The following is a 26,220-nucleotide window of genomic DNA, read 5'->3' as shown; positions in this document are numbered from 1 at the left end:
AATAATTGTTTTTTAATTGGATCCATAGTTAAGAAATACTTCATAAGATTTGAAAAAAATGAAGTCAAATACAAATTTGACATGATTTGATATGATTTTCTTTTGTTAAGTTTTAACCTCTTTTCAACAAAAAAATATTTAAATTTGAAAACAAAACACACACCTTATCAAGTCTACAACATATTTATGGACACTCTCAAAGGCAAGATAGAACCGCGTCAATATTTCTATGTTGTTTTCACGAAACTCCTCATCCAAATCCTGAAGCTCCGGCTTTGCTTCTAGTTTACTCTCATAATACTCCTGACCCTAGAATACACAGATTCACATCAGAACCATTTACTTACTGTACATCTTTCTGATCGTCGTAGAAAGACCGGATTCAATTAATTTAAGATGATACAATTACAGATAACAGTCAGAGTACCTTAAAGTAGCTGAAATCACAGATTATGTCTCCATATTTCTGCTGGTCACTCTTGTCTTTGAGTCTGAAAACGGTAGGAATAAAGTCTGACAGTCTGAGTAATTCTGCTATGATGGCGTTTCCTCTGGACACGATCCTCAGGATGGCCTGACCACACAGGTTGTTCTCTGCCAGAAAATCCACCATGATGAGGAAGAAAACAGCAGATCTGTTCTCTGATCATTCAGTCTCTCCTCAGTGATGGCCAGATCTGATGACATTCAATAAAAAGCGTTACTTTCCATACTAACCACTAACTGCCTTCATTACAGATGTTCAAACGGTGATTCTACACAGACCTTAAATTAATTTTTCACATAGTACATTTTAACAACACTTAAGTGTGTATTGCTACAAATGTATCAAGCCGCGCTCAAACAGCATGAACACACTAAATACGGTTGACTATTAATCAAGTGATGCACTGCAATAGGCAAATATCAAACTCGTTTATGTGAATATAAATTATGCTTTTTGATTTTAGATTCTGGTCACTCACCCTCTGCAGTACAGATCAGACACTTCCTGTTTACAAACCACGTGAGTGTCACGAGGGGAGCTCATTGGTCGCTCCGCCCAGCGCGTACACTAAATGGCTGCGTACTGGTCAATTGCTTCAAAATAAACGTTTAAATGTTTGAGTGATTCTTCAAATAAGTTAACATTTGTGTACCATGTGATACCATCTGTGCGTCTATTCAATCATGTTTTAAAGGTTAGATTTGTGGGAATGTATTTATATCGTCTCTAATGCAGAAATGTCAGCGTTAATTCCTTCCGCTATAGTGTTAAAATCGGTTAAAATAAGAATAATTCTACATTGCATTTTCCTCCAAAGAACTTACGCAGTAATATATGAGAGAGAGAGAGAGAGAGAGAGAGAGAGAGAGAGAGAGAGAGAGAGAGAGAGAGAGAGAGAGAGAGAGAGAGAGAGAGAGAGAGAGAGAGAGAGAGAGAATGTGATGGCATTGGGGCAATTATGTAAGCATGAAAAAACATGAAAAGCAAAGAAATGTATTTTCATCCAAATTTATTGTGTTATCCTCAAACAAGTAGAAAATATATATTTAGTCTAAATCAAGCAAAAGCCTATTAAAAGAGTTCAATTAAATTAAAAGCATTGCACAAGGCCTATGGCTCTGGGAAATAAAGCTTTTGCCACCACAGCGGCGTCTACAGATTTTAAGGCTCGTCATGAGTTTCAAATCACAATCCATGATGGTTCCAGATCTGTACTATTATTATTTGTGCATGTAAAAGTCTGTGTTTAAACAGAGCCTAGAAACAGACAGCCTAATCTGATAACCATTTAAGAAACACTGTCGTTTTTAAACGTATTATTAGTGACAGGTGAAGGAAGCACAACATACAACTGTGGTTTGATTCTGCACTAAAACGCATTCAAAGCAAGATCCCAGTAAGGATCTCAAACTCTAAAAACATGAAAGGATCAGTCGTTAACAGTGGAGAGGACACATTTTCCTACGTTTTAAATGTGCTATTTTGTTCAAACAGTACTTACCATGTTCACAGAGGCACCTTTGACCTCTTGCCTATTATACACTACATTATTCACAGGACAAATGATGGTTGCAAGCAAGTCAATTAAATGTTCACCAGAAAAAGAAAGAAATCCAGGATGTAAAAACAAAAGCACAACATAGAACTCTTAAAAATCTGAGAAATATCTCTAAATCACAACAAAAAAATTTGAATGATCACATTACAAGCAACCCACTCATGTTGCGGTGAAAATTATTACTATAAATACAAACTTATAAAAGGCTTTAAACCACTAGTTGAGCATAAATGTATATGTACAAACTGAACACTTTTTTTTTTCTCCATCACTCTACTAAATGTCGGATACATGCAGATATAATGAAGATGTTGAATGTCTTACGCAGGGGTGTGATTTTAAAAGTACCAGTAATAGTAATGTTTTCATGCACAAATATTAAAAAAAGCAACTTCAAATTACACCCACATGGTAATTATTCATCAACAGTTCATGTTTCATTTAGTCCAATAAAAGTAAAGTAATAATGAAAAACAAAAACATTTTCCTCAAAAAAGCCACAAAAAATACACTAAGTTCTTAAGATCATGTCATGATCACTTAAAATGTGTCCTGTTTGCCTGCAGGCTTATGAACATCTCAGACAGCCCAACGGAGGGGAAATCTGAGGGAGATCTCACTTTAAAAATGAATAAACAGCAAGTGACAGCCAAAAAATTGCCCATGTTCCCAATTAATTTTAGAAAATACTTTAAACAGTCCAGTTGAAAAGCTGCAAAATAGTCACATCTCCTGTTTATTACAACCACTGACATTTTCACAAAATATGTTTTCCCACAAGATGCATCTTAGCTGTTATATATTGAAGATGACCCCCATTATGGCAGTCAGATGGACCATGGGAACATCTACAACGTCCCATTTGGATGTACTGTGCTGTATATCAGATATCCATTGTCAGTAAGTGGATGATAAAACACTTGAGGGAATGAGGGAAAAATACTTTTGTGTCACTGAATTTGGAAATTCGAATTGCTTGGTCTTGGCCTACACAAACAAGATGGTTGGTTGTGTTTTGAGCCCCGTACATCACGGTGGTTGACAAAGTGCCTCATGTGTCCAATTGACACAACGTATTCATGCATATTCCCTCAACAAGCTATTGTGTTCATTGTAAAGAGAACCATAACATTCAATGCTATACCTTTGGCACTAAGAATTCTCCATATCACTCCAAATGAGAAAAGCCCCTTTAAAAGCCCCTACAGAGAGGCCTAGATGTCTTTGCATGTACAAGGGTTAAGGTGCATAAGCAATTCTGGTAGGCATAAATTCAGATTGTATGCATGACATGGTCAAGATTATTCTAGGGTTCTTGAGTTATCGCTGCATTTCAGAGCTGTAGAGAAAAAACCCTGTTCATGTGCATGATTTCTCAAGAGTCAAACATTCTGACAAAAAAAAAAAAAAAAAGATTTCTCCTTACTGTTTAAGCTAGTAAAGACTTGTCAAATCTTAATTGAAAATATGTACAATATAAGCAGAATTGGTGCAGTGGTAGAGGGCATGTGGTCGAGACCCAACACAGTCATGGTTTTCCACCAAGGGCCATTGCTCAGAATAAAGCCAATTCAGACAGATCACTGACCCTCAGACATGGATAATGTTTTTCGAACGCTCTGTGGAGGCTCCCAGGAATCACTGTCATCAGTGTCGTCATCATCGTCACCGTCTTCATCTCCCAAGGCAGAAGGTCCTTGCTCCTCAATTGCTGCCTCATTTTCACCCAGTGACTCGTCCTCTTCCTCATCTTGTTCCTCATTTCCTGTTTTATCTTCAAACGGATTGGTACCCATTTCCTCCTTCCGATGAATATCAGCAAACCACTCTCTCACCTGCTCGTAGCTCATATTAGACTTGGCGACAAGCTCATCCAAGTCCTGTTCGTTCAGAAACTTGTGCTTCAAATAGTATTCCTTTAGAATATCTCGTCCAGACTTGAACCTGATAGGTAAATTCTTCTCAGATTCTGTGGGTTTCTTTGCTTTTCTATTACGGGTTCTCCCCCACCCGCGATTCCGAATCCTGCGCTTTCTGTTTTTGTTGCCATTTGTTCCTCCCACATTTCCACTTTGATAGTAAAAATACCACTTCAAGTTGCCGTTCTTCCAGGCATAGCGTGTGTCACCAAACCAGTTGACGATGTAGGAGCGAGGCAGTCCGCTCTCGTCAGCCAGCTGGTCGTATTCTTCTGCCGAGGGCCACTGGGTGCGAACGAATGCAGTTTTTAGAACATGAAGCTGCTCCGGTGTTTTCTTTGTAACCTTCTCTTTGCTTACCCTCTTTCCTCCAGGTGGAGTTGGGCTCCCCTTCTTCTGGGAAGTTTCACCATCTGCTTTTGACTCTGAGGAATCAGGCACAGGGGCTTTTCTCTTCTCTGTGAACCAGGCGTCAATCTCCCGCCTGGTAAGCTTCGTCTCGGCTCTTAGTCGGCTGAGCTCTTCATCAGTTGGTGTGTCACATTTCTGAAAGCTTTCCTCAAGAACCACCAACTGCTCCGGTGTCTTTTCTTTAAACTTCTGCAGCGTAAAGTCTGGGAAGGGGTTCCAGGTCTTGGCACGCGTCTCCTTCTCCTTGACGGGCGATGGTGTTGGAGACTGTGGCGTTTCGTCACTGGAGTCGATAACAATGGTGGCACTGCTACTACCTCTGGGATTCTCGTTCGGGAGGATGGTGTGGCTATTCTTAGAATTGCGCTGGTTGTATCGGGTGTCGCTGAACCACTTTTTAATCTCGCCTTTAGTGAGTTTGGTCAACTTCATTAGCCTAGCTATCTCAGCATCAGTGGCAAACTGATTCTTCAGATAGCTTGCTTTCAATTCAGCCAGCTGCTCCTTGGATTTCTTAGGGCGCATGCCAAAGTGATCAGCACTGAGTGCAGAGTTCTCCTGAGGGGTCAGTGATGGGGGCTGAACCGTAGTACCTCTCTTAGTTTCACTGAGAGCGGGGCTTGTTTGATTGGTTGCAATCTTGGGCGTCTGGCTTTGATTGGGCATTCCCGCTACTGTCAGTGTTATTGGGGTGGTCACTGGGAGGCTGTTGGCTGTGCCAACCTGTGTCAGAACCAGACCTGGTTGCCCCACTATCTGGCAGGTTTGAAGAATAGATTGCAGGCCATTAGTGGCAGAAAGATGATGGGCTGGGATGACTGTGATAGTCTGGGGAACTGTGTGGACTGTGCCATTAAATTGCTTCCTCCTGGCTTCCTCAACCTCTTCTGGGGTCCAGCTAACACCATGCTTCAAACGCTGAGCTGAAAACCAGATCTTTATCTGCTCCTCGCTGAACTTAGTCTGGACCGCAAGTCCCATGATCTCAGACACCGACGGGTAGGGGAACTTCTTGTAGGTGTTGATCAGGACTGCATTGGAGTCCATGGCAGCATTATATGTGGGAATACTGCTTACTGGAATTAGAAGTTGAGCTTGAGCGCTCTGCTGGGCCTGCAAGGCAGAAAGAACCTGGGCCAAGCCGGCCGGAAGAACAGTCGCAGGGTTCATAACCAGCTTCTTCTGATCTGCTACCACAGGGTTTGAAATATTGACAAGAACGCTGGGCTTTACGGACTCTGTGAGCAATGGGCTCATGTGCTCTGCTGTCATGGAAGAGCTCATTACTGACGCTTCCAATGGCTCCAGTTCCATCTCACTTTCAGCCAGGGTCTCGCTTTCACTGGTGCCTTTTAGAGACATAGCTATTCGCTTGGAATCAGATTTGCTTTTCATTTTCATTATGGGAGTCTTGCTGATAGGGATTCCAGTAACTGAGGGATCATCACTATCCTCCATCTCTGTCTGCACAAAACCACCTTCAGCAGTCAGATCAGAAATGGGCTGCTCTAGTGACGTGTGACCTGAGCGTTTTCCTGAAGAACGACAGTCCTCGCTTAAGAAATGGCTCCCCTCGTATTCTGTAAAGAAGGATAACTTTGTTTAGAGTCAATATTTGTAAGTAGATAAGTAGCAGACATGCGACAGGATGTTGGTTTAATTCTTTTGATGCATTTTTTTATGTGCCCCTCCCACCATGAAATCTTATCCAAAATCTCATTCAACAGTTGTCTATGAACAAGATTTTAAATTTTGCAACATTTGAGCTTTCAAAATGAACACAGAAATGAATTGCTCACTAAAAACCTTCTCATTCTGCACTTGGTAAGGACACAGCGCTTTTCTGAAAGGACATAAATTGCCTTGAGAAGTGAACTTCACCTGTCTCTGTTTCCATGGGAACCACTGCTCCCTCTGTAGGACCGTCTGCCATACTCTCAGCTCCTTCATTCCCTTCCAGGGCCTCCATATCTGGATCTTGCTCTACAACATCTGACGGAAGCACCATGCAGGGGGTCGTGGACTTCCTTCTGCTCGACATTGTGCTTGTGAGTGTGAAAAATATTAGCTGACCAGAACCTCCAGGAGGTTGAATTTACATGCTAAAAGTTAGTCCCATTCCAAGATTAGAGCTCAGCATCCTGAACGGTACAGAAACACAAACATACACAAGACACTGGTTATAATGTAAACACAGGACAGTTGGCCTATCATTATTAACATTCACTGATGCGTTCATTTACACACTAGATCAAATTACAGAACAATCCTCTGCTGCATCCCACTATTAGAGTCATTTACAGCAGTATGACTACAAATACAATTTTTTTTAAAAGTAGATAAAATAGATATAGAATTATTTTAGATATAATGCTGTCCCAACACTGCACAATCTTGGTAGCACTTTACAATAAGGCTGTATTTCTTAACACTAGATAGAACATCAGTAAATATGAAGATGGGAACTGTTTTATATGTTATCTAATGTTTGATATATTTAATATTTAGAAACCTACAGATGTAAAATATCTTTTTTCCTTTTTGCTAAATATGTAGCTTACATTTAGTTTTTTTCTAAAACTATAATACTGATAGATTCAAATAGTGACCTTAGAAATGAATGACTAATACTACTACTTATAATAATAATAATAATAATAATAATAATAATAATAATAATAATAATAACAACAACATTTTGGTTAATTTACATAATACACTGTTAAAAATAATTCATGTATTAATAACTAACGTGAACAAAAAATGAACAGTGTGGCATTCAAAAAATGACAGTTTAATAAATTCGATATAAAAAGTAATTTTATGAAACAATGTATTAACTATTGGTAATCATTTGAGTCCCTATTTACGAAAGGCATCACCACTGAACGCGGTGAAATTGTTTTAATGAGTTGTGTGTGTTCCCTTACAAATATACTGTGGTACTGTGGCTTCCAATGTATCGAGGTACATGTCCAAATCTCCATAGTATAACCATAGTGTGTTTGCCAAATTGCCTTTATGTACCAAGTAAATACAATGGTACATTTATTTCAGCACCATAGCATATTTCAAAGTACTGTGGTGTTTCCAAATTTTAGAACTGTACCATTATTCATTGTATTTCTGGCACCGCAAGGTTATTAAAATTACTATGGTATTACCATATTACAAAGTAAAAAAAACAATACAACACAGTGATACTTAAGTTAGTGAGGGAGCTTTGGGGATGTACTGGTACTCACCGGCCGCGGGGTTTAGTGTCAGATCGCGGCTCTGAGTATCCTACGGCACAGCAGCAGGAAGAGCGGAGGCGAGGAGGACCGAGACCCACCGCACGTAGAGGGGAAAACCCTGAATGGACCGGGCAGATGCCACGCTGATCGGCTGCTTCTCTCCCTGAGGTCTTAGCTCCTCTATTATTGTGCCAGGCACGCTGTGAGGGTGTTTTATGGCCCTCTCAGTAAACACAATAATCTTCTGCGCTCATTTTAATGGCAGTTTTTAATGATCATCAGGCGTCACCGCTGTCAGTGTTATACGTCGTGACATCATCGCCAGGCGACTCCCCGCCGTCAAGTTAAATCGGCGATAAAACTAAGCGCTTGCACGTTAATTGAGTCTAGACACTCACACAGTACTTAGTATGACCCCAATCCACATACTTATAGACTTTAAACCGTTCTATAAACTAAGAAACTCGAGCACGGACTATAGAAACGTACAACCTCCAAACTGTCCAATCAGAGTCAGCGTGCGGTCACGTGACCCATACATCTCTTCATAGATTCAAGTGGAATTTTCCCCAGGTTTCCCACTAATACGATTTAGATTTCACCAGAACCAGAAGAGCAAAAACCACAAGTGATTACAACACCCAACTACTTGCAGTACTTTAAGATAAGAGTTGATCAGATATTTGTACCATTATAAAACCATATGTTTGGTATGAAAACCAAAGTGAGAGAAAATGAGCATTGCGAAAAAGGCTTTATTATGCACTCAACATGCACAACACAAAGTAATGACTAAAGAATTAGCAAAATATAATTTATAGACCAGTTTTTGTAAGAAATACACTGTATAGTTTGTTTATTAAAAAAAAGAAAGCTAGGAAAACTCTTCAACTTCGTTTGACATCTCCTGGAAAACAAATGAAAAATACACATTAAGTAGGCAGATAAAGTCATAAGCCTTTTAAATTTGTAATAATTTCAGAAAGCTGCAGGATGAGTTTCTGCATGATTAAAACGTACCTGTATAAGTGCAGTTTTGTCATAATCTTTCCTGTGTCTATAAATGCTCTGGCACAACAGAGCATAGAGTTTCTCCAGTTGATTGACCTCATATCCATCTGTCATATCCACAACTCTCTGAAGAAGTTCCTGAATCAGAATGAAAACTAAATTGAGCCTAAAAACACCTTTCCCATGTAAAAGGCAAGTTAACATGCACACTACAAGGTCTTCGATTACTTGTTTTTGGCTTACTTTCAGTTTGTTGTGGTCCACAATAAGAGGCATGTTCTTCTGCTCCAGGATCTTCATGGCAGCATCAACACTGATGAGACTCTGCTGTTCGGCCTGGATCTTAAAACCTCTCGTCATGCGCCTCATTCTGAACTCTAAAAATCCATGCAACCTCAATTACTGATTCATGTTCATAGAAACATCACAAGTGTTAGAATATATGATAAATGATTTTGTGATTTGCTAACCCATTCCACTGCTGTCCTCTGCACATGGCTCCGTCCTCTTAGCTTCAATGCTCTCAGATGCTTGGACATCATTTTGCCCATCTGTGGCATTATTCTGGACGGTCTCAACACTCGCTACCTCATCCACTGAAGAGATAGTATTGTCATGTTCCCCTCCCTCATTAGAGTTGTTATTCTGCACTACCTCGGTGGATTCTGTGGCTCCGTCTGCGCGAACACTCACATCAGCCTCCATTGACTCACATTCAAGATCTTTAATCTTCTCTGGATCTTCACTCTCAGCCAGTTTTCCATCATCCTCTTCTTCATCCTCCTCTCCATCCCCTGATTCTGCTGCATTAGAGTTGTCTTTAGAGTTCAAATATGAGCAAGACTTCTTTCTGCGAATGAAGCCGTTTTTCCATCGGCTTTTCCTCTTCTTTTTAATCTGTGAAGCTGTGGATACACAAAATATTTGCATAGAAGAAAGCCTACAATCTGACTTTATGTCAAAAGTACCAATCAAAAGTACCAGCATCAATGCAAGTAAAATATCTTAAAGGGGGGGTGAAATGCTGTTTCATGCATACTGATCTTTTTACACTGTTAAAGACTTGGAATCCCATACTAAACATAGACAAAGTTTCAAAAGTTAAGGTGGACGTTTGATGGGAGTATTTCTTTGTCAAAAATACTACTTCCGGTTAGTCATAAGTTTCGGCAAGTTTTTTGAGATCATGCGTCCCCTTTGACGTTAATGGGGGCGGAATTTCCTTGTATGGGCCTTACGGACAATTCTACCGGAAGCACGTGAGAGAGAGAGAGGGAGAGAGCGAAAGCAACAGCCTACGCCCATCAAAGCGCTGGCTTGTAGGATGCTGGACAGGTGATGTGCACAATTACAATGTCACCAAAAAAGTGCGTTTTTGTTTGCCAGACCAAGACAGTCCTGCACAGATTCGCCAAAACCCCGCGTTAAGGCAACAGTGGATGTAATTTGCTTTTCCGGATCAGCAACTGAGTTGCGCGAATGTTTATATCTGTTCGCTGCATTTCGGTGCCGACTGTTTCATAAACAAGGACCAGCTCGACGCCGGATTTTCCTAATCGCCTAATGCTGAAGGATGGAGCAGTCCCAACGATAAAGGTCCCAACGTTAGAACCGCAGGCGGTGAGTGAGACTGCTTCAAATGTCTGTGTTTTTGCCTATGCTCATCAAGTAGCCCAAACATGATCACGTATAGTTAATTGATCAATGGAGCATGCGATGTGTAGTGCGTGTACATTTATTTAGCTGGCCACTATATGTGTAACTTTATGTTTGTGTATTGTAAAAGCACTCCAAACAACAATACACAAAGAGGGGGGAAATATGTTGAACTAAATAAGCACGCTTCTTCATTCAAATGCGCTACTATTCCGTGTCTTTCTATGTAAACACTAACTTAACCTGCCGTGCAAAACCAGTCCGCTTACTGTCTACACAAACCACGCGTAAACACACAAACACACGTGCACAACTGCACTTCCCACATGTACACCTTCAAAGACAAAAATACGACGATATAATTCAAGTATAAATATGTAAATAACACAAGCTGCTAAGCATATTATATAGTTAGTGTATAACTTGTACCACATAGAGACGTTCTGCTCTAGTCGTTTTTGCTGCTGCTCCTGTTCAACTGCAGCCTCTGGGTCTGATTCCGGATCATAGATGTATGGCTGTATCTGATTAAAAGCCATATTTTTATTTTGAATAAAGTTTTTTTCCCGCTGTTAGGGATGACACAGCTTTACGACGCACTCGACTCAACACAATAGCAGCAGCGAGCACACGTCATTATTTAGCTCCGCTCACACGACACGCCCCCACCCGCTCGGCTTTTTTCGGAAAGACTCGGAACAGCGAATCTTTCTTATATAATTATAAAAAAAATAAAGACTTTTCGGAGATATGCAGGATGCAATGCTACTCTATAGGTACTCAAGATTGACATGACACTGACTGAAACTGAGTGTTTCACCCCCCCTTTAAGTATCTTAAGTTGAAGCTAAAATGTTATTAATATAAATCAAACTATTGACAAAAGACAAAAAAATCCTGCATGTTGAACGTGATTTTTCTTCAGTGTGTGGTAGGAGGAAGTGGGAGGTATGGACAAATTACTACAGCACTTCGTATTACTGAATTGATTGGCTATTAGCTATGAGAAGACAGTGTCTATGTATTGGACAAAACAGTGACCACAAACGTAAAGAAACAAATTTGCGTCATATTTTCTAACAAGCAACCACATTTTTAAAAAAAAGCCAAAAAAACCCCCACAATTTTTTAACGCAACTAGCCAAAAAATGAAAGAAGCCTAAAGTCGCATGTTATACACAGACTTGGCAACTATGATTTATGTAGCGTGATCAAGATTGGCCTGTGAGTAGCTCATGCTTGCTGCAGCTGAGCTGCACTGACATTTGTCTGAACTGATAAGCAGGTCGGTGTAGCACAATTGAGTAGAGCAGTTTCGTTCCGCTTTCATTACGCTTGCCATTTCCAATGCTGCGTTCCAGTTCATTTTTATCATGCCCTTCACTCGCAAACTTCCCTCCGTCTCGTTCACTCGGATGTGCGTCATGCCTACGTTGCATGAGTGCCCACTACTGGCGGAAACTTTGCAATGGACTGAACTGGAACGCCCTAAGCCCTTGATCACTTGGAATCCACTTTGGAGTTGATTTATTATTTATTTTTTTCCTTTACGAAATTGTTTAATGCAGCATTCTATATGTATATGGATGTGTTTGGGTTGTTTTAAATGTTTTTAAAAAATATCATAGAGTTGTTTGTGGTGGGGTAAATTAAACACGATACGTGGTGACGTCACAATCGCGTTGCATTGTGGTATATGAAGCTGCCTGAAGTGTACATATGAAGTAGACTCGCTCACTCGGTCAAAATCGAGGGAGCAAGGGTCTGTCCATATATACTTCCCTTGTCCACTTCACGAAGTGGAACGCACTTCAAAATTGCGGCGGGGATTCCCCCAAGGGGAAGTGCTTAGGGAAGTTTGCAAGTGCGTGTCTTAAAGTGGAGTGGAACGCAGCACAAGTTGGGCCAGGTTGTGGTGATTGCATCAGTGCGACCGCTAACAAAATTGTACTTGCACAGGCAGGAAAAATAGTTGCGACGCAATGATTTTAATTCAGGCAAACTTTAAAATTCAACCTCTATGGAAAAATAAACAAAGAAAAGATACCAAATGTAATACCTTGGGAAATGGCATTTAAGACTTTTGTTTATTTATTCTAAATTTATGAAATCACCTTTTAATACTTCAAGACCCCGCAGACACCCTGTAAAAAATGTATTTGGCATTGTATCATTCATTCAAGAGACTCCTGACACTGATTCATCCAGTAATGAAACAAGTGAAGTCTTTGAATCATTTATTTAAAAATATATATTTTTAAATAAATAATTCAAATGAATTAAATAACTTTTAATAGACTGCAGCATTTGACATTATTTTGTTTATTTGTCTATTCAGAATCGTGGGTGATGAGTGATCTCTATTTTTATTTATTTATATCTAGATCAATCTAGATGAGAGTATTGAGAGGCTCTACAGCATTGATGTCAGGAAGTACAGCTCTGTCAGTCACCTGTATTAATTCCTGTTTGACGTGATGAAATCACTGCTGGTGCTGGCACAGGTGTAGCATCTTTAATGGGTGCTGGATCACTCATCTTCTGCTCGCCTGTAGCGGATACCTTTGGCAGCACGTAGTAGTAGGCAGGAGTGAACCGTGATGAGGTGGAGCCTAAAAATAAAATATTAGAAATGACTACAGTCTCAATTTAATCCAAATAGGATCACACACTTAAATCAATGAAGCGTCATTGAAACCTCGTTTGATGCGCGACTCCCTGATCTCAACGCAGATCTTCTCAAAGTCCTCATCTAATTCATCTCTGATTATGGCATGAACAGTGTCCTTGAGAGCACAGGCACGGTGTCTGATGAGCCGATCTAATACAAACACAAACATCAGAGCAAACATGTTACAAAAATCAAACAAACATCATGCAATTTTGAAAAACACATTGGCTTCCACATAGTTCCTTCCAACGCTGAAATTTAAATAGATTTGCTTTTGAAGTAAAAGCCAAAGCTGGTATCCCTTGACCGCACATTTATTGAGTTCTATAGTAATGTGCCAAATTGAATGGAAACTGTAAACTACATACAATTCAGTGGTTGTCACCAATGTTCAATAGATTAATCACATAATATACATGCATTCAAAATATATTACCATTACAATTTCCAGCCTACCTGAAGGGTCTCTGTCTGGATTGTACTCAAGGGCATTCTGCCAAATCAGATCAACATCATGTAGGTAAGCCGCCACAGTTTCATACTTGTGCAGATCAATTTTGGAGAGAACTGTGGACAAATCCATGGGCTCTTTGATGACTGTAGTGTAATCAGGGACCTGTCCCAATGAAAATCATATGACTTCAGTAAGGACAAAGTGCTGGTTCAGCAATATATCAACAAATAGAGAGTGTTGATGACAGAAGAACTGAAAAACTAACAAAGAAAAACTTCCTTACCTCCTCTGTGTCCACAGGCTTTGTAAAAGCCTTGAAGCGTTTGTCCTGAGCCAGTCGGTTGGTGGCATCTCGCAGAAAGAGGCGGAGTTCCCTGAGTGTGTCCTCTTCTTGCTCTTCTAGTTTCTGCTTCTCCTGCTCAGACAGCTCACGGGGAGGTGGCGGAGGGGCCACTGGTAACACCTCTAGTGCCTGGAGTACTAAGAAGGAGAGTTATCACAGGTGTGAATAAAAACCCTCCACTAAGAATGTGAAAAACACCACAAAAATACTCACCTGCTTCTCTCTTAGATGCTGGTGCTTTAGCAGCTTGATTTAAAATAAGATCCTCAAAGAATCTGAGCCTCTCCCTCCGAGAAGGAAGAGGAACATTGAACACCTCACCATACTCAACATGGAAAAGGTCCTGCACCTTAAAACAGGTACAATAACATTATAGAAGATAAAATGCATTACAATTGATATTGAAATTTCTTTAGGCCAAACAATACCAGTTTATATAGTTCATGTGGTACCTCAGGATAGAGCGTTTCATGGGGAAAGCTGCATGTGGCAAGAAGGAGGCAGGGGCAGAATGAAGGGATGTCCTGCAGGAGACTGATGAATGTGGCCTTTAAAGTGGAGCTCACAGTGTCCCACCAGCGCTGAATGTGTGGAATATACAGAATACTGGGAGTGGTTCGCCTCGCCTCACAGAAAACCTGATGTAAAATACAGATCAATAGTCATTTAATAAAACAAGTTTGATTTATCGGGGTATCTTGAGCTCTTCTATCATTTTTGTTTGTTCACCTGGGCACAAGCCTCCTCTGGGGTGGCTGAACTGACCCCATACAACACAGCAACATCGAGTGTATAAACCGTGAACTTCTCCAGGGTGTGAAGAATAGCAGGAGCCAAGTGTGAAGTCTGACCAGAACCTGATGTCCCACAGAGTAGCAGTCTGGGTCTGAATGTGGTGGGCTGCTGCAGGGCAGTCCTATAATACAGGTAACAAAAGAAATGAAGCAGAGCACATGATGGTCAGAAATTAGGCAGGTCAAAATTACTTCTACACCATAGCTGAATAATAAGTCTTCACTACAGTCAGTGAAATTCCATAGTTAATATACATTTTTTTGAGTCTGCAGCGCCATTCAAAATACTTAGTAAGTGTTCTCCTAAGACAGCATAAGGCATCATAGGCATGCTCCTAACACGAATACACAAAAAAGTAGCAACACAAAGTATCTAGGATACTCTCTTTTTAAGGGAAAATCCTAGAATGCATGACAATAAAATAATCCAAAATGGCACAATAGTAATTATTATTATTAAATAATAATCACTCATGTTTACCCCTCACTCATGTTTAACCCATTAAATATCAGGAAATTATTTAATACTATAAAACATCAGGCTTGTTTTTTATTTGGAGAATTTCTAACCTTTTCAGATGAAGAGCAGATGGATCAGGTCCAGTGTTCTTCTGGCCTTTATTACTGGAGCACACAGATGACCCCTCATCTTCACTCTGGAGTAGATCCTCTAGGATGCCAGACAAACCCTCTAAAATAGAAAATATTTACTTGCATTGATGTCATAATTCAGAATTTCAAAATTCAAACTAAATTTGCTATTCCAGGAAAAAAGGTAAGTGCTGTCTGCCGGTGGAAATGTGGCATGATAAAAAGAGTATTATGGTTTGAGTTCTAGTGTTATGCGATTGCTAAGGTGTTCTGAGTGTTTTTCAGTATAATGCTATGTAGATGGGAGATAAAAATAGCAAGCTGTCTTTACCAGTGTCTCTTTTCTTCTTGAGGCCCTGCTCTACATGAGGAAAGAGTTTTTTCAGCATCTCCATGGCATTATTGAGGGCAGAGCTCAGCAGGGGTGCAATAACAGAGGTGAGCGCTTTAGCTGGAGATGCCACTGCCCTCTGTGAAGCCGGAACTATCTTTCTCATGGCTGAGAGGAAGTCCCGGCCAGTCACGCTGATAGACTCCACATCCAACAGGAGCTTCTGGGAGGAAGCATAGATCTGGGGGTAGCACCTGCGCAGGGCACACAAAGCAGCTTCTGCGCACACGGCTTTGATGTCTGCGCCGCAGTAACCTAAGAACACAGGGAGCAATAGTTTGACTATTGGTTTAAACTCAAGGATGATGAGACTAAATGGCAGAACTGAAAGTAATAGAACAGCAGAATGTCATACAACACTGCTACCCAAAATCCAAATACAGTAATACCCAGGTCTTGGAAATGTGTTAGAAAGCTGCAGCATCTGTTGGCACTGAGCAAGCTAAAACAAAAGGTAAGCTAGTATGCGAGATGTGTGCATCAGGAGGTTTAACATAGTAGAACATGGGATGTTCTTACCAACACACTTGTCAGCCAACTCTTCAAGAAACACATCAGACAGCTGCGGGACCCACTGCCTGGTATGGATCTTTAAAATATCTTTGCGAGCCTACAAAGCAGCAATAATGTCTTGTAGGTTACCCTAAACAAAACACTCACTGCAATCAAAAGTAAACACTGAAGTCATTCCATAATAGAACTCCAAAATCTCACCTCTCTGTCTGGTAGGCTAAAGAGAAACTCTCGGTCAAATCGCCCGGGTCGTCTGAGCGCTGGATCGATGGAGTCCAGACGGTTAGTGGCGCCAATAACAACCACCTCTCCACGGCTGTCCAGACCATCCATGAGAGCCAACAGGGTGGACACAATGGAGCTTTAAACAACAAACAAACAAACAAATGATTGAAGAGTTACTACAGAACAGCAAAAAAGGTCTTTAGACAAAAAAAAAAAAAAATCCTACAGAAACACAGACTAACACACCTGTGTATCTGGTCTTGCCGGCTGGACCGAACAGGTGCAATGCCATCAATTTCATCAAAAAAAATAATTGATGGACGCATCTGGTATGCCTTTAAAAATAAATGGCAGTTACATTTAATCATGTAGAGACAAAATTAGGTAATCAATGAATGACCATTTTTTAAATAAAATGTGGCGAAACCTGGTCAAACAGGAGACGGAGCTGTCTCTCAGACTCGCCCACCCATTTGCTGAGGCAGTCTGCCCCTTTCCTCATGAAGAATGACACTTTCCTCTCGCCCTGACTGCACTCATTTGCCAGAGCTCGAGCAACCAGAGTCTTTCCTGTGCCAGGAGGGCCGTAGAACAGACACCCTCTGGAAATACATAACATTCATTCAACAAGTGTCTTTTTTTTGCAAACTGTGGGTTGGTCAACCAAATTTGAATTTTGCATTTTAATTTGAATATTTGTCAATACCACTTGGCATACCTTGGAGGCTGAATCTTAAACTTCTCAAAGACTTCAGGGTAGAGTAAAGGAAACACAACCATCTCTTTTAGTGCGGAGATGTGTTTGCCCAAACCCCCAATGCTGTCAAAGCGCACCTGCACATGAAAACCCAACAGTCATATAAAGGACTTTACCATTTTTGTAGTTCAATTTAAAAAGCAAACACATACCGTTTGATCAATTTGCATTGGGTCAACATCTGCGAGACTTGCTCCAATTTTAATCCTGTCCTTATGGATTCCCAACAAATCCTCCTTCCGTAAATTCATAGGGAGACATCTACAAGCAAAATGTGATTAAAAAAAAAACTTTCTAAAATTAATAATTTAGTTTAATAATTGATTTCAAATATTCAAAGGCTACTAAATCTAGATAATATCCAAGAAACAACAGATATAGCTTCTCTACTGTGTGCACAAGTACAGGTGTTGCATTTCAGACAGAGTTCCTACAGGTTTCTTTAAGTTAAATTCAAGTCTTTTTAAGACCATTTATATAAAAAAATGTATACCTATTTCAAGTTCCTACTAGCAAAAAAAAAACAAAATCCTTGAACTTGTGTTCATTTGTTTTTCAAATGTGGAATGGGTAAAAGATAAGCCAAGCAGGTGTGAAAAATAAAAAAACATTTCAGTAGGCCACAAGAAAGTTTGCCAAACAAAGTTAAGTAGTTTTTTAGCATTAGCTAGCTACTTTCTATGCTTCTCCTTTGCTTGTTGCTTGAGGTGCGTGTTGTGTTGCAGTCTATGGTTGTGATCTTCATTTACTGAAGGCATCAACTGTTCGCTGCATTTGAAAATGACCCGGGGCTGCGTTGCGTTCTCAATTATTGGTTCCGCCACTCTTTATTTATACTACGTTATTTAATCAAAATAATCATGGTTGACATATTAAACTTTTGAGGAAAAATACAATACGGAGAAGTTACATACAGCACCATCTTTAAGACCCAGACATCAAAATTCAAGACTTTTAAAAGTCTTTTTAAGGTATTTTTCCAAATTAATACATTCAATGCTTTTAAGGATTTTTAAGACCCTGTGGGAACCCTGTTCAGAGCCATTTGATTGGTTATATTTGCTCTGCAGGACATGTCTTTTGAAAGCGTAGCACCTCCTCTAAAATAAAAGCTTTTGGTGAGGAACTCTTTACCTGTTTATTGACCTGTTACGACTCTTACTTCTCCGTCTCTCAAATTTCTCTTCATCAGAAGATGATGAGGTGGAGTCACTACTGTGAATGGCATGTCTTCTCCTGAGATGAAGATAAAAGAACAGAAAGATTGAATTGTAGACTACCATAAAACATTCACAACATCAGTGAAGGCTTAACTTTCATAAAATACTCCACCACCTCTTTTCCCCTAACACCTCTTTCCAAAACAAACTAATTTAAATGTGCACAAAAAATGTGTAATTATTATATTAGCAGGATGTATTGTAAAGTGCCATGTGTTTTGTTCATTTTGAAAGCCCCTTCACTTTCCACATGCAGACCTAGTGAGGCTGTATGAATGCTTGGCTTACCCATCACCCTCACGCCCCCCTGAACTACAGCACAAAACACAAAGATGAGTGTAAACACATGAGCGCCAACGAGATTACAACATGGACAGTGCAAAGTAGGGGTGTGCACTCTGACAAGACTCTAATACTCGACTACTTAAGGTAGGATGTTGGGTGATGAAGTGAGTTGATCCTCCACTATTTTTCAATTGTTATTCTATTAATGCAATCTCTTGCTGTTTCTTCAGCATCTTGCTCATTATGTCTTTTTAAGACAGGGTGTCAAGCCAAGGCTCAAATTGATTCTTATGTTGAGAAAGAAATTTAAAAGAAACAGAGAACTAGTTCTGACCTGGTGCTTCTCCTGTTGTTGTACAAGCTCCTGGGACTTGAAGAACTAAATGGATATCTTCGTCTAACCGGGGTGGAGTGACGTTTAAAAAATATGCTCTGCTTTTTTGGCTCTGCAATTAGAAAAAAAAATATGTAAAAAGGAAAAAGCTAAAATAAAGACATGTAAGGCAGAGAAAAAGATGATTTAAGTATGTTTAAAGTAATGTGTGTATCTTATCTACATATTTAGTTCAGTCTATTTAATGTACTTTTAACACTAACCTTCCAGAGGCGCCTGGTAACGTACAACAGCTTTTCTTTGTCTGAAGTCATATCGCTTTCCGTTTTCTTCTTCATCTTCATCCTCGTCATCTTCATCCTCGTCATCTTCATCTCCCTCATCATTTTCTTCTTCCTCTTCCTCACCTTCTCCATCCTCCTCTTGATCACTGTATTCTGTGAAATAAATACACATTCAGGCCAACCAACATGCTAAACAATAACATTTTGTAGAACATATGCTGTTAATTACAATCCATTATTACAACAAACATTTATAACTATATATTTTTAATTTTAATCATTTAAAAAAAACTGCTTGTGCTGTATGTTTGTTGTACCATATACAAATATGGTAATGAGTGTCCAAATACATTTTGAAGCTAATGTATATGTTTTTGATTAAGGCTATAGATTCACCATTGATGCAGAACCACTGCTAGATAAAGGTGCAGTAAACACTGATTCAGGATGAGCTAATAGTGAAGCAGGATTAATGAGTGCCTGATCTACAATCATCACCATTCTCCTGGTTGTCTGAACTCTCCTCCTGTCCTCCGACTGAAGGTTTTGTGACCCTCTTCCTCTTTGTTCCAGAGTAAATTCTCAGGTTCTAGAAGGGAACACAAAAACAACTGAGCTGAGCCCTGGATGATCACAGAAATACTGGAGGATTCAGTTATGAAGATCATGATTCTGCACCTCCTCCTCATTGTCCCTGCTCCTCAATCTCCGACGCATCTTCTGCATGTCATCCATCTTCTGAAGCACAGCCTCTGCAGTGCTAAAATAGATAACAACAGCAACTGAGAACCAAGAACCACAAAAATATCCATACACAAATCAAGTTGCACATCTGAGTGAAACTGGTTTGTGTGAACCTACCAAGTTTGACTTTTGACCATCAAAATGGTAGAATCATAAAATGTGACTTAAATTAGCCACTGTGCTCATTAAACAGAAATATAACTGTGTTTTCTATATCAGTACATACTTTGTGATGAGCCTGTCATAAAGAACTGACTGGTTCCTGGTATCAAGCTTATATCTTGTGATTCTGGAGCTACGCCTCACAGCACTGTCTTCTTCTCGCCTTTGAATTTGAGCACGCAGGTCTCGAGAAGTGGGAGTGGATTCCACCTCATCTGAAGAAAGTAATCGATTCATTTTTAACAATCAGCAAATCAACAGAACTGCTGTCTGACTTTCATCAAATACTCTGACGTAACCACCTGTGTGCTCATCTGCCGATCTCTCCCCATCTGCCTGAAATCTTGGAGATTTCCTATAAAACAATAATTAAATAATACTATTTACAAGTTAACAAATAGTGTGTCATGTAAATACAGTGCCAGATGATTTTTGATTATGCAATTAAAGGATCAGAAATAAAACCATGACACACACCCACCTTAAATTTCTCTCACTTTTCTCATCTTTTGAAGGGGATTTGCTGGTTTGTCCATTCATATCAGCGAAGGTAACTACATGTCTTCCTCTTTGAGCTCTGCTCGTCATGCTATTTTCCTCCTTTACAGACAAAGATCTCTAAAATAAACATTCAGTGTATCATAGCAGTGTTCAGAAGAATGACACGCTATAACCTATATAGAACAATTTAAAAAGCATTTTTATATCACCTATATACTGACAGGAGCTCTTTTATTTTATTATGATCACACCCCATATAACCATTTAATTAAAATGTTTGCAAATGATTCAAGTTTACGTTATATTGTAGACTGATAACGTTAAGCTATGTCATCTATCCATTTATATGTATCCTCCTGCAGGGACACACTATGCGAATGATTACCTGGGTATGGGTGATGTAACATAGAAGACAAACTCATTTTTGTTTTTGTTTTGGAACAGTTAACAAGTCGCGCGCTCATGCAGTTCATTCAAGCGTCTCGCGCTCATTTTAACCGCCAACTTTGTTTTGATAAAGCGACAGATTTACTGTAGGTAAACAAACAAACTACTGATATATTTCTATTTGTAAAGAAGACTTATTAACTCACATTGGCCGGACTGTCCTCGGCACTCGTTAAACTGTCATCATGGGCCTTTTTCAGCCGCGCGGACTTTCGCTGAGGCGGGTTCAGCGACAGAAACTCCGAGCTTGAGTCCATATCACCGTTACTGCGCAACATCACCATCTTTAACGAGCCTTAAAAGCTCCCCAGACCATTCACTGTCAACCTCACTTTAAGAAGTGTTTGTCGAGTTTTAAATACGCCGAGTACTTTTAGCTAAAATACATCGTTTTGAAAACGCACTCCGCTCCTCCTTGATTTCTGGCGCCACAAACGTCACTTGCAGTCGAATGACACAACGCAAATACAAATGTCCTGTCGAGACAGAAACTAGAGACTTTTAAGCTGATGACCGCCCTTCCAAATCCTCTGTTTAAAACATAACTTTTTATTGAAATGGATAAAAAGAAATTATAGGAGAAAAACGGCCGGACCTTTCACTGACAATAACTTTGAGGGTTTTATCTGTGCAAGTATGCGATTTTGCGTAGGGATACTGTTGGCAAGGTGTACCAGCAAATTTTTGGCGCGCCGTAAGTGACGCGGCGCTCAAGTTTCTGATTGGATGACGCAGGCCAAACCCCGTCCCTGTCGTGAGCTTGTTTGTTATGGACATTCGAGCTCAGAAACCAGATATTTGGCGCCATATTTCAGATTAAAGCAAAAGAGAGAAAGATATAAAAGAGAGTATCTGCGGCGATATTTAGTAATTTCATTTTTTGCCTTTTGCACAAATCTAAGACACTACACAACAGTACAAATGGAAACACAACAGGATTTCAAAAGGCTTGTTTATTTTTTCCTTTATTAAGAAAGCAAGCAAAATATAAACAATAGAACTTTCACTTTTGCTTTCACAATGCTTTACATTGCTCAAACTCACAAGAAAGTACTAATGAAGTTGGACTGATGAAGACAAGATAATCAGTGCTCAAACTACAACAACTTGTATAAGTATTTTTAAACAATGGCAGCTAGATAGTCTTTCACCTCCGCTGGGGTCAGTCGCCTAAAACCTGCTTCATTGCAGATTCCCACCTCAATGTTGTCTTCAGTCATTTGACCTTCAAAGCTTTCCTGTAGCAAAAGTAATCATAGAATCAAACTTTGGTGGTTGACATTTTAATCATATGCAGAATGGTTCTAAAATAATTATTCACCAAGCCATTTTGAGGCATTAGCAAGTAAATGAAACATCATGCTTTGTAAAAGGTCCAGTTTAAGTGAGAAACTGACTCTTGTATATGATGCTGTGAGTTACAGGGTATACAAGTATACTTGTTACAGGGATTCAGCTGTTTTGCATTATTCATTTTAATAATGCAAAACAAAATGTTCAGGTGAGGACGAGTTAATTTTGGATATTATATAGAAATATTCAAGGGATGTTATTTCAATTAACCCTTGCGTTGAAAATCTTTTACCTAATTTGGTGTTACTGGTAAAAAAAAAGTAAATTAGAAAAAGTGATTTTAAAGTGAAAAAGTGCAAAGTGCATTAGCTCAAAATTAATGAGGAATACAATCAATCAATTCCCTAAAAACTAATTTAAAGATGACAAGTTGAAAAAAGTTTGAATCTATTATTTGTCAACAACAAAACATTTATAAATATTTTTTGTAAAAAGATAGAAAAAAACAAAACAAATAATTATTACAAAAAAATATTATTATTAGTTGTATACCCTGTGTGAGCAAAGTCAGTGAGTTTAAGTCTAATGGTAGAACATTAACTAGCATTTTAGAGAAAAATAAAAATGCCCGGAACACAATGTGAACAGACATTTGTCAATTATTACCTTAAGAGTCAGAATAGCAGTGTGAATCGCATCTTCCAGTTCCAGATCCTCGTTGTATCTGAAATTGGAAAATTAAGCAAATGAGAGCCTGTGTGTTTAGAAAGACTAAAAAGCTCTTGGACTCGGATAATGCTTTTACATCAAATACCTTTTTTCAAGGAATGTTTTCCCGTTCACATAGTTCTTCCCCATCGCTGTGGCTTTCCATGCAAAGTATGCTCCCTAAAAGAGATCAAAGTCCATCTTATTAGCTAATACAGTACATAATGAAGAACTTACCTTACATTTTTTACAGATACATAATTTCAGTTCAAACTAGATTGCACTAGTACAATAAATAAAATTATAACACCAAAGTGAATAGCATACAGAGGGGTCAGACTGGAAAAGGTATGGGCGGTCTTCATCCCAGCCAGCAATCAGGAGAGACACCCCAAATGGCCGAACTCCTCTGTGTTTAAACAAAAAAGCTCCATATTATATGCCATTGTCACTTTGGTACCTGCACATCAAGCATCTTCTGAAAATATTGTTTAACAATACTGCAAAACAACTGTTTGTAAAACGTTCAGAAGGATTGTAATAGTGGAGATGTATCACGCATACCCTGATTGTGTGTACTCCTGCATGACAGAGGCCACCCTCTGAACAAGCTGGCCTGTAGGAATCGGCTCCTGATAGACCAGGAAGTACTGCTGAGCCAGCTTACGTGCCCTTCGCACCATCACCCTGCAGACATGATTAAAGTACCATGAAATCAAGATTGACGATTCTTGTTTTTTTTATAAATATTGCAGCATTTCTGCGCACATCCTTACTTTTTTTTAATTCATGTAACATCATAATCTTCAATAAAAATCATTAATAAATCTTGCAGCAACATGCTTGTTCGACTTCCTGCAGCGGTGTGCCGACCGATCTGCATCTGACTTGAAGCAGTGCAAGCCGGTTAAACATTTTGTCTCGAATTGAGACAGCACCGACGCCACATAACACATAACACATCAATGGCATTAAAGTACGAGAGCAATTCGAGAGCAGATAGAAGACTTCTCCAGAGTGGCTGCACTAACTCTGATGATGACACAGCTGTTCCACGATTGGCCTGATTCACCACATGCCAACGATAACGTGTCTTCCATGTTTATTCTGACACCTTTAGTTCCACTTATGCTCACAAATTTGTATTTTATAACAGTAAAATCTGTTTTCATGTGTCATATTTGTCAACATAAAATAATTAAAAAAACATAGACCTATTACATTGGTATTTAAATAGTATATAGCTTATGTTGAACTGTATACTTGTACATACAGATGCTGTATTAAGCAGTACATAAAGTATTGAAAGAAAACGTAAACTCAGTGGTTATAAAGTATGCAACAGCACAAGCGTGACTATGAGAAGCAAAAAGTGTCTGACTTCACGTAATTTTTTTCAGCTCCTCCATGACTGCAAGCACCAACTCTCGCCAAACGGTTACATTCAGCCGCAGCCGAAGTCGAACGCATATAACATCTCTTCTCTGATGTCATGTTTACTGGAGCGAGGGCAGGACACCCTTTCACTCACATGAGATCACAGCAATACCAAAACCACAAGCATCCAATCCATTCCCCAGGAGGGTGGGAGCATTCAAGTCCATCCTACATTTTTTTTCCTTGTTCCGAGAACCGTTTCACTCGGATACACGTTACAATAGGGAAGAAAACGTAGCAACTTTCATTTCATGCCAAATTTATAAACTTGTTTTATAACAAAAATCTTATTGAGCTTCATGTGCTACATTTTCGGAATCATTATTATTATAATAGCATTCAAAACCATACCTGTAGTCTGGACCCATGCCACTGTAGACCATACCGATGTGTTTGGTTATGGGCTCTACTTTGTGAACACTTTGCTCATCGTACAGAATCGATTTCTGCTTCTTTTCCGTAGCCAGAACAACACCATTTGAAGCTGTGAAAGAAAAATTAAGATGAAATAAAAGCAAAAAGGACACAGCTGTTGTTCTGTTGAAAAAGCAATTGATAATAAGCACAATACAGATTTCAAGACACAACAAATATATATATATATATATATATATATATATATATATATATATATATATATATATATATATATATATATATATTTTACCTTTTATTCCAACTGAAGGAGCACCAGCTGCTACTGCTGCCAGAGCATACTCAATCTGGACCAACTTCCCTGATGGGCTGAAAACACAAAATAAGATTATAAAATGGTTTTGGTAAAACATGCAATGATAAAGACGAGGCTGCTTGACTGATAACAACGTTTTTTTCTTTCCTTTTATTAAAATTTGGATTTGCTATGTTAAAATTGTGCACAAAGTTGGGTTTTGTTTTGCTACGTTACCTATTTACAGATTCAAAATATGCAAATGAGGCAATTCTTTTAAATATGCACAGATTTATAAATTACATAAAAACGCTACAGTCCTCATAGAAATGTCATGTTAAATATCACGCAAGATGCGTGTGGTTTTCAGTTATACCTTATTACAATGACTAAAATAAACAATAACTGATCATAAACTGCAATCTTACTCATGTGTATTAAAAAGGTCATATAAATGCATATACAGGAACAGTTTCTAATGATACACTGAAAGTGAAAGTAAAATCAGCTAATTCTATTACAAAGACAAAACTAAGCTCAGTCTGTACTTTAAACACCCCCGAGTCCTGAGCGTTTTGGATTTGCTGCCCTGGGAAGCATTATGTGTTTAGTCCACTCTAATCATGAATGTTGATGCGCATGGATGAAAGAATGGCCCATCACAAACACAGTGACTCTGCATCAGCGCACAGATCATGAATTAACGCCTTTGATTGACAGAACGCTCTCCGCAAACCTCGAGCTGTGTGATACGCTAAAAAGACACGATATGTTTAATAAGATGAAAACATTGTATATAATAAAATTATAACGTTTATTACCTGAAAGTGGTGAGGGAGAAACTGTAGCCTCTGTCTGCCATGGCTGTGTGTGACTGTTGGGGAAGTGACGACACGCGCTTAATTGATCTGATTGGTTGAAAGAGGTACCAGGGTAATTTGATGAATTGTGGGTATTGTGGGCCGCTTAAATAAAAGTTTAAGTTAATTTTGGAAGTCACATATGGTTTTAATAAGTCAGTGATAAAACATAATATGAATAAAAATATATATGTATTCACTTTTTAACATATTCCGCACTTACCCGGTCAGAATGAAACAGCTATTGTATATCGTTGT

At 39.2% G+C, this 26,220-nt stretch overlaps 3 protein-coding genes across 5 annotated transcripts; all 3 read right to left on the bottom strand.

Moving 5' to 3' along the window:
• Window positions 1-1,479: 1,479 nt before the first annotated feature.
• Window positions 1,480-7,930, bottom strand: LOC137082696 (zinc fingers and homeoboxes protein 1-like). Its single transcript, XM_067448070.1, has 3 exons — window positions 7,621-7,930; window positions 6,257-6,516; window positions 1,480-5,955 (listed from the first exon to the last, which is right to left on the bottom strand). Exons 2-3 carry the CDS (start codon window positions 6,414-6,416, stop codon window positions 3,626-3,628), a joined length of 2,490 nt encoding a protein of 829 aa, XP_067304171.1. The 5' UTR covers window positions 6,417-6,516; window positions 7,621-7,930; the 3' UTR covers window positions 1,480-3,625.
• A 416-nt stretch (window positions 7,931-8,346) lies between these two features.
• Window positions 8,347-21,501, bottom strand: LOC137082695 (ATPase family AAA domain-containing protein 2-like). 3 transcript variants are annotated; one of them, XM_067448066.1, is made up of 29 exons: window positions 21,141-21,501; window positions 20,528-20,664; window positions 20,349-20,401; window positions 20,111-20,261; window positions 19,819-19,900; window positions 19,639-19,729; window positions 19,120-19,293; window positions 18,857-18,968; window positions 18,526-18,549; window positions 18,152-18,253; window positions 17,170-17,278; window positions 16,979-17,094; window positions 16,688-16,862; window positions 16,507-16,595; window positions 16,237-16,396; window positions 16,042-16,132; window positions 15,463-15,777; window positions 15,111-15,231; window positions 14,476-14,662; window positions 14,199-14,384; window positions 13,960-14,095; window positions 13,687-13,883; window positions 13,406-13,565; window positions 12,977-13,099; window positions 12,732-12,890; window positions 9,093-9,527; window positions 8,866-8,999; window positions 8,632-8,760; window positions 8,347-8,518 (listed from the first exon to the last, which is right to left on the bottom strand). In XM_067448066.1, the coding sequence occupies exons 1-29, from the start codon at window positions 21,276-21,278 to the stop codon at window positions 8,486-8,488; spliced, it is 4,119 nt and encodes a 1,372-aa protein (XP_067304167.1). In that variant the 5' UTR covers window positions 21,279-21,501; the 3' UTR covers window positions 8,347-8,485. The 3 variants fall into 3 exon arrangements, with proteins under 3 accessions (XP_067304167.1, XP_067304168.1, XP_067304170.1); XM_067448067.1 differs by having other exon boundaries at window positions 20,528-20,646; window positions 21,141-21,500; XM_067448069.1 differs by lacking the exon at window positions 18,526-18,549 and having other exon boundaries at window positions 21,141-21,500.
• A 441-nt stretch (window positions 21,502-21,942) lies between these two features.
• psma2a (proteasome 20S subunit alpha 2a) lies at window positions 21,943-26,005 on the bottom strand. Its single transcript, XM_067448062.1, has 8 exons — window positions 25,924-26,005; window positions 25,100-25,176; window positions 24,784-24,916; window positions 23,560-23,682; window positions 23,323-23,404; window positions 23,102-23,175; window positions 22,954-23,011; window positions 21,943-22,232 (listed from the first exon to the last, which is right to left on the bottom strand). The coding sequence occupies exons 1-8, from the start codon at window positions 25,962-25,964 to the stop codon at window positions 22,116-22,118; spliced, it is 705 nt and encodes a 234-aa protein (XP_067304163.1). The 5' UTR covers window positions 25,965-26,005; the 3' UTR covers window positions 21,943-22,115.
• Window positions 26,006-26,220: the final 215 nt, after the last annotated feature.

Source organism: Pseudorasbora parva, chromosome 7, assembly GCF_024679245.1.
Source record: "Pseudorasbora parva isolate DD20220531a chromosome 7, ASM2467924v1, whole genome shotgun sequence".
Taxonomy (NCBI): Eukaryota; Metazoa; Chordata; class Actinopteri; order Cypriniformes; family Gobionidae; genus Pseudorasbora; species Pseudorasbora parva.
This window is presented reverse-complemented; position numbering and strand designations above follow the sequence as displayed.